The 12940-nt window shown below is 33.2% G+C and overlaps 3 protein-coding genes across 3 annotated transcripts; 2 read left to right on the forward strand and 1 right to left on the reverse strand.

Annotated features, from left to right (window-relative positions):
* Window positions 1-17: 17 nt before the first annotated feature.
* Window positions 18-8443, forward strand: LOC112682441 (IQ and ubiquitin-like domain-containing protein). Its single transcript, XM_025553044.1, has 2 exons — window positions 18-1439; window positions 7957-8443. Exons 1-2 carry the CDS (start codon window positions 32-34, stop codon window positions 7968-7970), a joined length of 1422 nt encoding a protein of 473 aa, XP_025408829.1. The 5' UTR covers window positions 18-31; the 3' UTR covers window positions 7971-8443.
* LOC112682442 lies at window positions 3068-6185 on the reverse strand. The gene is made up of 4 exons (XM_025553045.1): window positions 5709-6185; window positions 4682-4900; window positions 3427-3514; window positions 3068-3342 (listed from the first exon to the last, which is right to left on the reverse strand). The coding sequence occupies exons 1-4, from the start codon at window positions 5767-5769 to the stop codon at window positions 3279-3281; spliced, it is 432 nt and encodes a 143-aa protein (XP_025408830.1). The 5' UTR covers window positions 5770-6185; the 3' UTR covers window positions 3068-3278.
* Window positions 8444-8556: 113 nt separating the features above from the next.
* On the forward strand, window positions 8557-12719 carry LOC112682440 (poly(A)-specific ribonuclease PARN-like). The gene is made up of 15 exons (XM_025553043.1): window positions 8557-8790; window positions 8858-9071; window positions 9140-9282; window positions 9342-9495; window positions 9606-9699; window positions 10154-10345; window positions 10422-10543; window positions 10613-10731; window positions 10786-10896; window positions 11517-11583; window positions 11671-11726; window positions 11816-11902; window positions 11967-12261; window positions 12334-12395; window positions 12565-12719. The coding sequence occupies exons 1-15, from the start codon at window positions 8772-8774 to the stop codon at window positions 12714-12716; spliced, it is 1887 nt and encodes a 628-aa protein (XP_025408828.1). The 5' UTR covers window positions 8557-8771; the 3' UTR covers window positions 12717-12719.
* The last annotated feature ends 221 nt before the right edge of the window (window positions 12720-12940 follow it).

Below are 12940 nucleotides of genomic sequence, written 5' to 3' on the forward strand. Positions count from 1 at the left end.
CGACCGCGACGATCGTGGATGCCGACGGCTGATGGCCCGTCCATACCGCAGTTACCAGTCGCGGTTGCCGGACGGCGACGCACTGCTGGCCGCCGTGGTCACCGTGCAGCGGGCGTTCAGGAGAATGGTGGTGCGTAACCGGCAGCCGTCGGTGCGGTCGTCTCGCGAAAAGACGGCCGCTTCGCCGTCACCGCCGCCACCGCCGCCGCGGACGACGACGGGACAGAGCTCCAAGGCGGTGGTCACGGCGTTGGAGTCCAAGCAACAGCATTTCTGCTCGCTGTACACGATGATCGGCAAGTGGTGGAAGCGAGAACGGCAGCGGATCAAGGGCATCGAGGCGGAACACGCTCGCACGGCTGCGCAGATGAACCTGCTGAAGAACGAGATCAAGTTCTTGTTGGAGATGGAGAAACAGCGGTTGGAGCTCAAGTACGAGTTGAACAAGCACGACGACTTGACGTTCTTGAACAAAACGTCCAAGCCGAGGATGTTCAAGACACGGGCGGGTAAGCTGCTGACTGTGGACACGGTGGGCAACCAGAAGGCGCGCGTGCTGCGGGACATCTATGTGGAGCTGCAGGCGACCGCGGCCGAGGAGCCGGTGTGTGGGCCGGACCGACGGGCCGCGGTGCTGGGGCGATTGCGCGCGACCGTAGCTGCGTCCGAGTACAAGTACAAAGACGACCTACTGGCCGCGGTGACCATGGAGACGGATATGACGGCGATGCGGGCGGGCGAGCGCAACGTGCGCGGCGCGCGGTCGCGGATCGAGCAGCTGTTCCGGCACTTCATCCGGCAGCCGGACGTGAACCCGGAGACGGACGCGTACTACAGGCCCAGTGAGAGACGTGTGCTGAACGTGTACACGTGCATCCGGTGCAAGCGCAACCTTGCGGCCACGGACTTCTCGCTGGAGAGCCGCGTGAACCGTACTAACGTGTGCGCCAATTGCGAGTGGACGGAGCAAGTGGGCCACAAGCGCATCGACATGGCCCCGTACCGGCGCATGCTTAAGGCGTTGCGGCGTGACGAGATGCAGGTGGCCGCTTACGGGTCCGAGTGCTTCCTAATGCAGCCCACCGAGGTGTACCGGCTGGTGTCGATCGTGTGGAAGGAGAGGTCGGCCATCGGTGACCGCGGCCACCTAAACGGGCTGCGGCTGGTCCGGTGGCGCCAGAACGAGGCTTGGTCCCCGTGGAACTGCGTGCTGCTTACACGGGCCGAGGCCGAGGCTCACTGCCGGCTCGACGGTGACCCGGCCGACTGTTACGACCCGCGGTTCGTCCAGTGGGTGGCCACCAGGCACATGATGGCCCGGTTGCAGTTCGCCAACCTGGTGCAGGCTGTCAAAAGCCGAGCGGCGGCCGGTTCGAAGCGCGCGAAACCTTTGTCAAAAAATTGGAAATCCGTGGCCGACCGATTCAACATCAACACTCGTAGGTAGACGCGCGCGCGCTGTATATCTACTTCTTGTTATGCACGCTTACTGAGTGTTTCACGAGCATCATACGACATTTCCCGTGATTACGATGATAATAGGATTATATGTATTTTTAACGGTCGGCAGGAATTAGTACTGCAAACATTTACATTTTTATGTTTTGAAATGCAATCGTCAAAGAAAATTATTTCTTTCACTACGATTTCGAAAAATCGAAGACAACAGTTTTGTAGTTCATTTTTGCGACCGTTTTGATATTTCAACTTTGAATCTTAATAGCTTTTTCGTTTACAGAACGATAACAATTTTATCGAAGTATACTAAAGCAGCATACTAAACATAACGTGATGCAATATAGTAGCATTATCAATTTTGACTATTTTTTCTTCAACTTTTTCATGTATTAAAAATAGTTTATTTTTAACTATTATATAATACGATATTCGATTACTTATACATCAACTAAAAATAATTAGCATTTAATTATAAGATTGTATCCTGTATAGTTAAAGATGGGCACAGAATTATGTGGAGTAAGCTTTCGAGGAATGAAATTTATATTTTATTTAAATTCAAAATCATAAACTGTAACTTGTAATTTAAAATATAATCAATTTTTAATAGCACATTTCGTCAGTATTTAGTGTATTATTATTATGCATACATATTATATAGTCATGTAGTCCATTCACAACATTGAATAGGTAAACGCGTATATGGCTCATGGAGACAAAACTATAAATAAAACGTACAATGTGTACCATATCGTGCTATTAGAAAACAATAATAAATGTCGTTTAATTAAGTTACTGTTAGTGTAGTGTGGAAACTCACACGATACTATTCCTGTAGTTTATGCGTACAATAGCAGAACGATTTCTCAAATGTTCCTTTAGAACCAGATACTATTTAATATGACAAAAATTTAGTATCACAACTAATAGTTCATAATTCTTTCTCCGATAGTGCTTTAAAGCCATTAGTGATTCAACAACCACAGAAGCTGCGCATGGATTTTGAAAAAAATAATTATGTAGGAACTTCTAGTCAAAACTTAAAGAAGTTTAAAAATATCGATAAGGCTATTTGTACATTTTTTAATCTAATTTTAGTTATTATAATTATTTTATAAGATTAGAATAATTATTATATAACCTATTTATACATAATTAAATATACCAACTTATTATAATGTATTGTAATTATTATTATTAAAATTATTATTATTATTATAATTTACACATTTTTGATTTCATAATAAATTAAATATGTCATCTGTAACTCTCTAGTTTTATGACATGCTTAGCTTACACAATATAAATAATTCAAATGGATAGATAATGTATAACTTGCTTATTTGTTTTTATATAAAAAAAACAGAAAAGTAATTTTTTTTTGCTAATTATTAAGAGTTAATATATATAAGGAACTTTATTTTAAAATTTCAAGATTTTTTGTCGAAACTAAAATAATGTTATAGGCATTTTACCAAAAATGATAAGAACACATATTTACATATTTTCAAATACCTATGAGTTACTCAAAAAAATCTAAAAATCTAAATCTTTTGAAAATTATGCTATTTATAGAGAAGGATTATACATTTATATTTATATCGTGCAAGCATCCAATGACAATTTTAAATCTCTAAGATTATCATTTTTTGAGCTATAAAGAAAACAAAAATTTGATTTCGTTTAAGTCAAGCTGTAATATATTTGGCATTTTCTGTTACTTTCAATCAGTTTTTCGTAATTATTTTTAAAATTGTTGGGTTATTCGTAAAATGATCCTTATAAAGTAATAACTAGATTCAAAGGTCAGGAAAAATCATCTAAATAGCTTCTTTAATTCCATTTTTGTTTTTAAACATAGATATTAACAATTGAAGGAGAGGCCTGAAACAAATAAAATTGAAATTATTTGTTGAACTAGTGCATTTCTTAAATTTATAAAAAAAAATTTTGATTGATAATACTCACCGGCGTAAAGTTTCATTGTTGTCTTCTAGATCTAATTTTGAAGTTATCTGTTTTCTATATTCATTATTTTTCAATTCTGTTCCTGATTCTTTGAAAAATTATTAAACATATAATTAAAGATAAGATATGTTTGGTATATATATATATTATAGAATATAGAACATTCAAGAATTACGCCAACACATTTTTTAGCATTTTTTACCCCCTCCTGTGCTATGTCAGCATACGTAAAATAGTGATTATATTCCCTGTCTTATCTTACGTCAATGTTTTTCATAGAAACCTCCTTCTTTTATTCTTATTATTAAAATTGGTTTTTTTCGATTATCAAATAAATTTATAAATTTCTTAATAAACAATTATATTTTATTTTTATGATATAAAATACTTTGGCTCCTTTAATCACTTCTTCCATGTTTGTTGTTTTGTTTTTTTTTTTTTTATCTTTACATTACTCGCATATGCTTATTGCGCCAATAAATTGTACAGATTGCATATTGCCTTAATAAAAAAAAAAAAATTAATAAAAAATACAAATACGTCTTCTGTCCAAGGATTTGTTGACCACTGAGAAAGATTTCCTATGACTGCAGGTCCAAAAATGAGTTCAATACGCCACTGTGGTGGGTTCATAATAGCGGCTGGTAGAGGACCTTGTGTAACTCTTATATAGCCCAGTAGATGGCACGTATTTGATGCTGTCTGTAGTCTATAGACTTGCTTTTTTCGCGTATTAATTCAAATCTCGATGGATATGATGCTGACATCAGATTTGAAATTTAGCCCCATCCTCCATGTAAGATACGGTCAGATTTCTCAAACCCGTCCCTCCTGGTATGCTAACGTAGTACCAGTGGCGTACCTGTGTAACATTTTTGGGGGGGGGGCATAAATTAATTTTCACAATTTTTTATGGTTATAAAATAAGTAATGATAACGTCCTCATGTTGATCACTTGATATCAATGATAAGTGATAATCACATTATAAAATAGTGACTATATGTAACCATAACTCCTAATCCTAATTTGAACGAATATTGACATTTTATATTACATTGACAGTGATATCAAACACGATTATAATCAGTGAAAATATTAATTATTTACATTATTTAAGCTGGACAATGAATTTGCATTATGGCATCAAAAAACTTCTTGGGGGGGCAAATGCCCCTGTTGCCCCCCCCCCACAGGTACGCCACTGCGTAGTACTTGAATGTTCCCATATAGATACACAAGTCCGAAGTTACAAACCTTTTATGAATACATTTTTGGTTAAACTATATCCCATATGATCTATGTACTCTAATATAAGCTGGTTAATCATCTCAACTATTTCAGGTTGCTGAGGTTTTTCATTCGTTTCATTTATTACATGTTTTTCTAACAACAGTTTCGTCACTGCAGCTTCCAATTCTTCCATACAAATTGAATGGTTCCACGTATCACTCTTTTTCAGAGACTGTTTAATGGCTGAAAATAAAATTCATATTTTCCATTAATATATTAAATACATTATTTATATATTTGTGATAATTACTTTTTATGATTCGTAAGTTCTTTTAAATTATTTTATTTATTATAAATTACTCATTACTGGTTAAATAATAATAATAATAAAAATAAAATTATAATAAATTATAAAAAATACGTATATCAAATACAACTATGTACTCAAGACCTTCTTAAGTCGTTACATAACCTTGTTTTATTTTATTTTAATGAGTTTTATGATAATTTCGAATTTTACGCGGCCTCTGTCGATCGAATAATATAAAATATAAGTACTGTCAGTGCATATCAGCTTGTTGAACTTTTTCCAACCTACATAAATGTACATCATATATTATTTAATATGATAAATAAATCAGCACGGAGAAACACTAATAATTTTCGTTAACAATTACGATAATTTTTTAAGAGATCATCACGCCCAAAATCACTAAATTCTCTAAAATATAGTTGGTAAGGTTATAAATGTGAATTAAAAAAATTAATTAAAACAAAAAAAATTGTGCTGTTGTAGTTCTAACAAAATATAAATGCTTCTTAAATATTTCAACAAAAGCGTTGAATAGTTCAGAGACAACGAGTAATACGACGTACATAGTTATGAGATAGTGTCAAGTATATACCACGGGCAATGAAAAACCATCAGTTGATATTTTATTACTTATATTATTTGAATTGAAATTATTCAAATTTTATAGATAGTTAATAAATTATGCATTACCAGTGTTTTCCAAACGTATTTTTTAACTGATTTATTGAATGATAATACCTTCAAGCTGGAATTTCGTTATGGCGTCATCTTGCAGTGATTCCATTCTATCTGTATTCATTGGAAATATTTGTAGGTAGCCATTGAAACGTTCGGTCAAGAGCTGGAGTTCTATCCCAACTTTTAACGATGAAATTGGAAAACTGAAACGAGTCGTGGTAACGGGGTTTGAGTAAATTTAAGCCATAGAGAAAAAAGATAAACTATAGAAGGGTTCATAATCCGGTTGCTAAGCAACGTGAAGTATACAAGACCATGGATTAACAACACGGGACTTTTTTGATGATAATAGACAAACGATCTAATGAGTTCGATTTTCAAATCCCCCCCAACCGGATTCATGATCGTAGCGTGAAAGAAGGATTATAATTTTTCATAGTGATTAATTTATATTTTTTTAAAAGTGCGTTCTGTTTATAAGATCTAAGGTGAATAAAATTCAATGGAATAAATTTCACAATTGGAAATTATTTGATTTGTACTAGCTCACACATGTTGGATATTGTTCCCAATTGAGATTCACTTCAGATGTGTGTACGAGTGTACTATAATACTTAATGAATACATGTATCTTAATAACTGTAAAAATAAATCGATTTTATTTTTTCGTAATAACTCAAAAAATAACTGTTAATAAAAAATCCAAACTGTAGAAACTTGAAATTTTCACTGAATATTTGTATTATCGTTTGTAGAATTTTAAAAATTATTTTTTAGCGAGTTACTTGTAGATATTTTAAAATTCCATTATTATTGTTATTTTTTATTCCCGTAAAATGCCGATAAAATAATTGGGATGAAATAATTATTTATACAAAAAAAAAAAAAAATTATTGAAAACTTAATACAACATTTTTCATTTACATTTCTCACTGGTACTAATGAAAATAAAAGTTGTGCGTGATTTCAAAAGAAAAATAATGTAATGAACTTTAACAGAACAATCGACGAAAATCATGAAGATTCACGACATTTTTGTAATTACAAATACTTAAATCTTTTTTCAATACTTAAGCTGAATGCGCGTTGGAAAGGTTTTCGTAACGTAGCTACATGTATGCATAGGAAAAGGCCTCGGTGCATTAAATAAATTAGGCCCTCTAATGGGCGCAACTAGAGCCCAAATATTGGGGGGGCTGAAAATAAAATTAAATAGTATTTAACTGTTATTATTACAGATTATATAGATCTAAAAAAAAAAAAAAACAGGAGTGCTACATTTGAACTCCGGGGTGCTAAAAACCTTATTGCACCCTCCAAGTTGCGCCAATGAGTCCTTTGATTAATATCATCTTTAAACGAAAATTCGAAGTTTACACAATATTGATTTTTTTTTTTCAAATGTGAATACTTATAAGAAACGATGAACGAAAAATAATTGACAGATAATCAATAGGTATACAAAGTAAAAAGAAAATCTAGTTTATTACAGTAGTCACTCGATAATTCGAAAAATTCCATAAATCGAACTAAACTCTTAGTCCCCAGAGAAAACCTCTATAATTAGAAGGAAATACATGTGTTCCAGTCCTCTCGATAGTTAGAAATGTTTGTTGGTGGGACTCACTCTACAGTTCGAATTTTTTTTTTTCAGAGCCTATATAATTCGAATTTGCTTTAACGCCGTTATACGTATGTTCATATGTATAAAATATATTCATATGTACATCTGTTTGGCGTACTCGCAATGAAATGAATAAGGACGGAAATTAAACATTATCGTACCTTACCTACCTAATCTAAATTTTAATCGTATCATTTTACCATTTTTATGTCAGGATTGCGAAAATTTTTCGAGCATTTTGAAATGTACGAAAAAGGATGCGATACAATTTCCAATGCTATCAGTAAGTTAGATAACACTAAGGACCAGGTTGTGGCCAACAATTTAACACAAAAGAAAAAAAGAACAGATTTCTTTAAAATGTAAAATATAATAATATAATAAATAAATTTCAATTAATAAATGTAATATATGCATATCACTTTTCACCTCTTTTTAATTCGAATTATATTTTTTCCCCGGATTATTCGAACACTTGGTAAATCGAAAACCTCTATAAATCGAATTTTTTGCTTAGTCCCCTGAATTTCGAATTATCGAGTGACTACTGTATTATAACAAAAACATATTGCATGTTGCGTAAATTATTGTTCTACTCAAATATCGATTATAACTGGAATCACCATGAACGATTTGGGAGTTCACTGTTGAACATATCAACACAGTTACCGAATTGTTTTTCAGGAAGTACCGTCTGAGAAATGTCCAAGGCCTCTTGTGCTCCGCGGACGCGGGGAACTGCATTACTTTGCCCTACGACATGTTACGCCATCGGTCTACGCCGACACCAATGCATCCCAAAATCTGTTCACCGCTTGTGTTCTCCGGTTCCGGATAACGAGGACATTGATGTAACGGGGTACGTTACTAGGATTATTTAAACTTAACTACTTAACGCAATGCTTGACTTTAGGGGAGGCGCAGGGGCAACGGAGTACCCCAACTAATTCACAGTAATTTTAGCGTCCCCCCCTACTATTATTACGTTATAAAGCTTAACAAGTCTTGGGGACGATATTTTCTTTAAAGGAAACAGAGTCCCCCTTTTTAAATTTTGCCAAATCGATCACTGATTATTCGTCGTACGCGAGCGTATACCTTATACTAAGTACTCGTACTGAGGTCTATGTACGCGAGTATGGATCGTTATAGTCGATCACTCTGAATTTATTCATATTGCGGACGACGAGATTAGGTAGTGGTCACACTGATTCCGTCGCGGTGATAACCGCCGTCGTTTTTTGTGTACACCCCGAGGCACCGCAGCGTTCAATAAGTATTATGTCTTCGGGCTGCTCGACCGTCCGTCCGTCCGCGGTCGCAACTCGATCAGTGATAAGGTGTGTTGGCGTCGCGCCGCCAGTCATAAGTTACGATTCGTAACGCGTTACTCGTGCTGCCTTGTGCTCGCTCGCGTCACCGTCAATTGTCCCGTCTTGTGAACCCTCCGCTCAAGAGGTGCAATCCGTCGCCGTGTTCCGTCCGACCGTCGCCCCGCGATGGAAGTGGTCAACGACAGTGAGTGGTCGTCCCTCGTCGAGTCCGTCGCCGACCGTGCTAATTTACCCGCGTTTCTGTTGGTTAGATTTCTACCAGCTGTTGCCGGAGATCGAGAGGGCTGTGGACGAGTGCACGTTCATCGCGATCGACGGCGAGTTCACCGGTCTCCACAACGGCACCATGGTCAGCGTGTTCGACACGGCCGCGCAGTACTACCAGAAGCTCCGGAACAACTGCATGGACTTTTTGATGGTCCAGTTCGGTTTGTGCGCGGTGAAATACGATGCGGACAGGAAAAAGTGCGACCGCCGACGCATGGAATAATTACGTACCTATATATGTTATAAGCAATGTTTTCTTCTGCCAGGTTCACCTACAGGGCCTATAATTTCTATACGTTTCCTAAACCTATGAGTCGATACGCCCCGGATTGCCGATTCCTCTGCCAGTCTTCCAGCATGGAATTTCTGAGCAATCACAATTTTGATTTTAACAAACTGTTCAAACATGGTGAGTTTCAAAACGACTTAGCCGTATCAGTAACAGTTATAATTTTGAAACCATACTAGGAATTCCTTTTCTTACCGGACCCGATGAACAGGTTTTACGTGAAGAATTGCTTAATCGATATAAGCAAAGTTGTTCACAGACTCAAACTCCATCGAAAATCTCTGATCTAATACTTATACCTGACAATCATAAAGCAGATGTAGAATCGGCTTGGTAAATATTTGTTTTTTCGTTTTAAATTGTATGTTATAAATCATAACTAATGATAATCAATAATTAAACTTCTATTAACCCATTTAATTCAATGTTTTGTTTATATGTAGTGAAAAAGTTAAAGAACTGATAGAGAATGAAAACCGCACTGAAGTCATTATTGCAGAGAAAACTAACTCTTTTGTTCGAAAACTTATTTATCAGGTTGGTTTCGTAGATCATTCATTTTAGATGTTACTTAATTCTTAGGTTTTTTATTTTTAATTGAAAATTCATTAAATTAAATTGATACCATACATGTGTGTCATAAAAATTATTTAATGGACTGTTTTTATTTCATTTAATAGATATGTAAAATATACACAATAAGTTTGTTATAATTACTGAATTGTTACCATTTAATCAGTAATAACTTACATTTTACATATTGACACTACTAATGTTTTATAATGCTGATCAACTGTGCTTTATTAATTTTTATTTATGTATATTTAATAAGTTAAAAATTATTATACATTTATAATGTACCTACTAAAATATGTCACTTATTTTTTTTTTACTTCTATTATGTTAAAATGTCAATGCAATATCATCCATTTTTTGTTTTTGGTTTAAAGTTCAAAATGTACTTAATTTAATTTATAATGTATTTCTGCAGGAAGTTAATCGAAGATACTCCGATGCTAAAATAAGTTTACAACCCAAAGTCATAGAAGATATGGGAAGTGTAATGATAGCTTACAAAGGAAGGTCAAAAGAGTTAATGGCAAAAGAAAGGATGGATCGAGAACAAATTGAATTAGAAAAAGCTGTTGGATTTTCAGCTGTTTTGAAAAAAATTAGTAAATCTGTAAGTTTAAAATTATTTTTAGTTCTACAAATTAAAATGAAACAAAAATTAATTAATTTTATGTTTATGTTTAAAGAACAAACCTGTAATTGGTCATAACATGACATTAGATGTTTGTCATATGATCCATCAGTTTTGTATACCATTACCTACTAGTTATAATGAATTTCAAGATATTGTTAAAATGATATCACCTCGGTAAATTTTATTTCATTTAAACATTATATTTTAAATAGATATTAGTTAAAATCTTTAATTTATGTTTAGATTATTGGACACCAAGTATATTAGTTGTACAGAACCACTCAGGGACTTCTTTAGTTCAACCATATTAAATGATTTAAACAAAACGTTACTAGAACAGTGTCCAAATTATTCAATTTTAGGTAATCAATAAATGCTTTGTGTGAAAAGATTATAAAAATTAAATTTTGTTCTAGAGCCTGAAGTACCTGAAGTGGGCTATTCTAGTGATGCAAATAATTTGCATGATGCTGGTTTTGATGCATATTTGACCAGTTCTGTTTTTGTTAATCTGTGTAATTTATATGGTAAGTTCATGAAATATAAAGTTGAATAGAGTATTAGTACCATAGATGGCTGTAAAAATATGTTAAAATATATTTTATTTTATCATTTAAAGTCCTTATAAAGTAGGACTAAAAATTAAAAATGAACTTTTGTTATCAAAAATAAAAATAATATTTTTATTTATATTTAAATACATAAACTTAAAAATTAAAAAAATAACATTTTCACAGTTGAATTTTATATTTGTTCAACGTATAAATAAACAAAATTATTTTATTGTATTATCATATTTTTTTTCTTATTGAAACTATATTTTATGTATAGGAATCGTATAGAAAAAAATGACATTTAAAGTTTTTTAAAATCCAGATATGTCAACTACACATAAATCTTTTAATATTTTTAAACAATTTTTTATATATTCTACCTTATATGAGTTATAACAGAATATTATATTGAATTAATAGAATTTCTAATTTAATAAAAATTTCTAAAATAATATTGTAAAACCAGTCAATTATACTCATTACTCAACATTTAATATTTAAAACACAAGTGTCAACTTTGATTGTTAAAATCAATATTCTTATATTGGATATTCATAAGTGTTAATTATTTATTTGATTGTATATGTTTTCAGCCAAGGTGAGAGGTATTAAAGAACAAATTTGTACGGATTTATCTCTGCTTAAATCATATCAAAATAAGTTAGTGCCTTTGTGTATTTAATTTAATATAAATTGATGTTTTATATTAATTTAATATTAATATACTTATTTTATTTTACATTTTAGGCTTTATATGATTCGATACAATGAAGATCCATGTTTAAATTTGAATGGTCCTGAACGTAAGTTAATTTTTTATTTTAGTTTTTATCCCAGAAATAGATTCATGAATTTATTGAGTTTTCTAATTTGAACTACATTTTTTTTATAGCTAAACTACAAAGGAGCCATGTTTATCACATTACATTCCCACCTGAGTGGAAAACTATTGATATTACAAATATATTTAGCCCCTTCAGTGAGTTTTATAGTTCTAACTATAATAATAAATAATTCAATAATATTTTTATATTTCATTGTAGCTAATGTGTTCATAAAATACATAAATGATACATCTGCCTGGGTAGCATTAAAAGATGGATCCCAAGCAAAAGCAATGAATAAAATTTTACCTAAATTACAAAGTATTCACAAGAATATTGTGTTATTACCTTGGTCCGATTACTATAAAAATAAAAATACTGCAGCAACAACATTAAAGAGAAAAATTGATGAATGTTTGTCATCTAATGAGAACAATGTAGATTCATCCATAGTAAATGATGGATGTGCAGTTGATGGTCAGACACCAGAAAAAGTTCTGCTTATTTCAAAAGGGTAAAATATTATTTTTTTAATATATTTAAATATAAGAATAACATAATTATTTGTGTTTATTTTAATGTACAGCCATAAAGTGTCGACAGGTGATAATGTTAATCCAATATTAGAAGATAAATCCATTGACTTAGGTAATATTTTTAATTTTAATTAATTTGTTTTCTTTAGTTATATTGAATTTTTGAATTGAGTTAATTCTTAGGTATTAAATATCTTAGTATTTCATTTTATCATCGTACCAACATTATCGATTTAAAAAGAACTGTTATAACATTTTTAATTATTCATTCGTATTTTTAGATGTTAACTCATCAGTTGTACCCAACAACAGTACTGTTGATTCAAAAAATGACAGAGCGACACAGAGCTATACTCAAACGTTAAAAATGAAAAAATCTGCAGAAACCACTGAATTAAAAACTATTTTTCCAGTTGCTTCATGGGATGAATAATAAATAATTAGTATAAGTTATGCAATTGATCTATAAATATATTTTGTAAGTTTATTTATGTATTTGTTTTTTTTATTTTTCTAACATCAAAAACCTTTTACAAAGATGTAAATAAATTCAAAAAAAGTAAGAATGAGAGAAAAAAAAATCTATTTAGATAAAAATTACTAGTGATTGGTGATGGGCCCTTGAAAATATTATGCAACATAGCATTTTAATACCTA

The sequence above is a fragment of the Sipha flava genome, unplaced genomic scaffold (genome assembly GCF_003268045.1).
Source record: "Sipha flava isolate LNK unplaced genomic scaffold, YSA_version1 203_pilon_pilon, whole genome shotgun sequence".
Classification (NCBI taxonomy): domain Eukaryota; kingdom Metazoa; phylum Arthropoda; class Insecta; order Hemiptera; family Aphididae; genus Sipha; species Sipha flava.

Coding starts and splice junctions, on each gene's coding strand:
- LOC112682442 (XM_025553045.1), bottom strand. CDS start 5,769: ATGAATACAGATAGAATGGAATCACTGCAAGATGACGCCATAACGAAA. Junction 4,901..5,708: donor AACGAAATTCCAGCTTGAAG/GTATTATCATTC, acceptor TTTTATTTTCAG/CCATTAAACAGTCTCTGAAA. Junction 3,343..3,426: donor AACAATGAAACTTTACGCCG/GTGAGTATTATC, acceptor TATTTGTTTCAG/GCCTCTCCTTCAATTGTTAA.
- LOC112682441 (XM_025553044.1), top strand. CDS start 32: ATGGCCCGTCCATACCGCAGTTACCAGTCGCGGTTGCCGGACGGCGAC.
- LOC112682440 (XM_025553043.1), top strand. Junction 10,346..10,421: donor TGAAAAAAATTAGTAAATCT/GTAAGTTTAAAA, acceptor TTATGTTTAAAG/AACAAACCTGTAATTGGTCA. Junction 12,396..12,564: donor AGATAAATCCATTGACTTAG/GTAATATTTTTA, acceptor TCGTATTTTTAG/ATGTTAACTCATCAGTTGTA.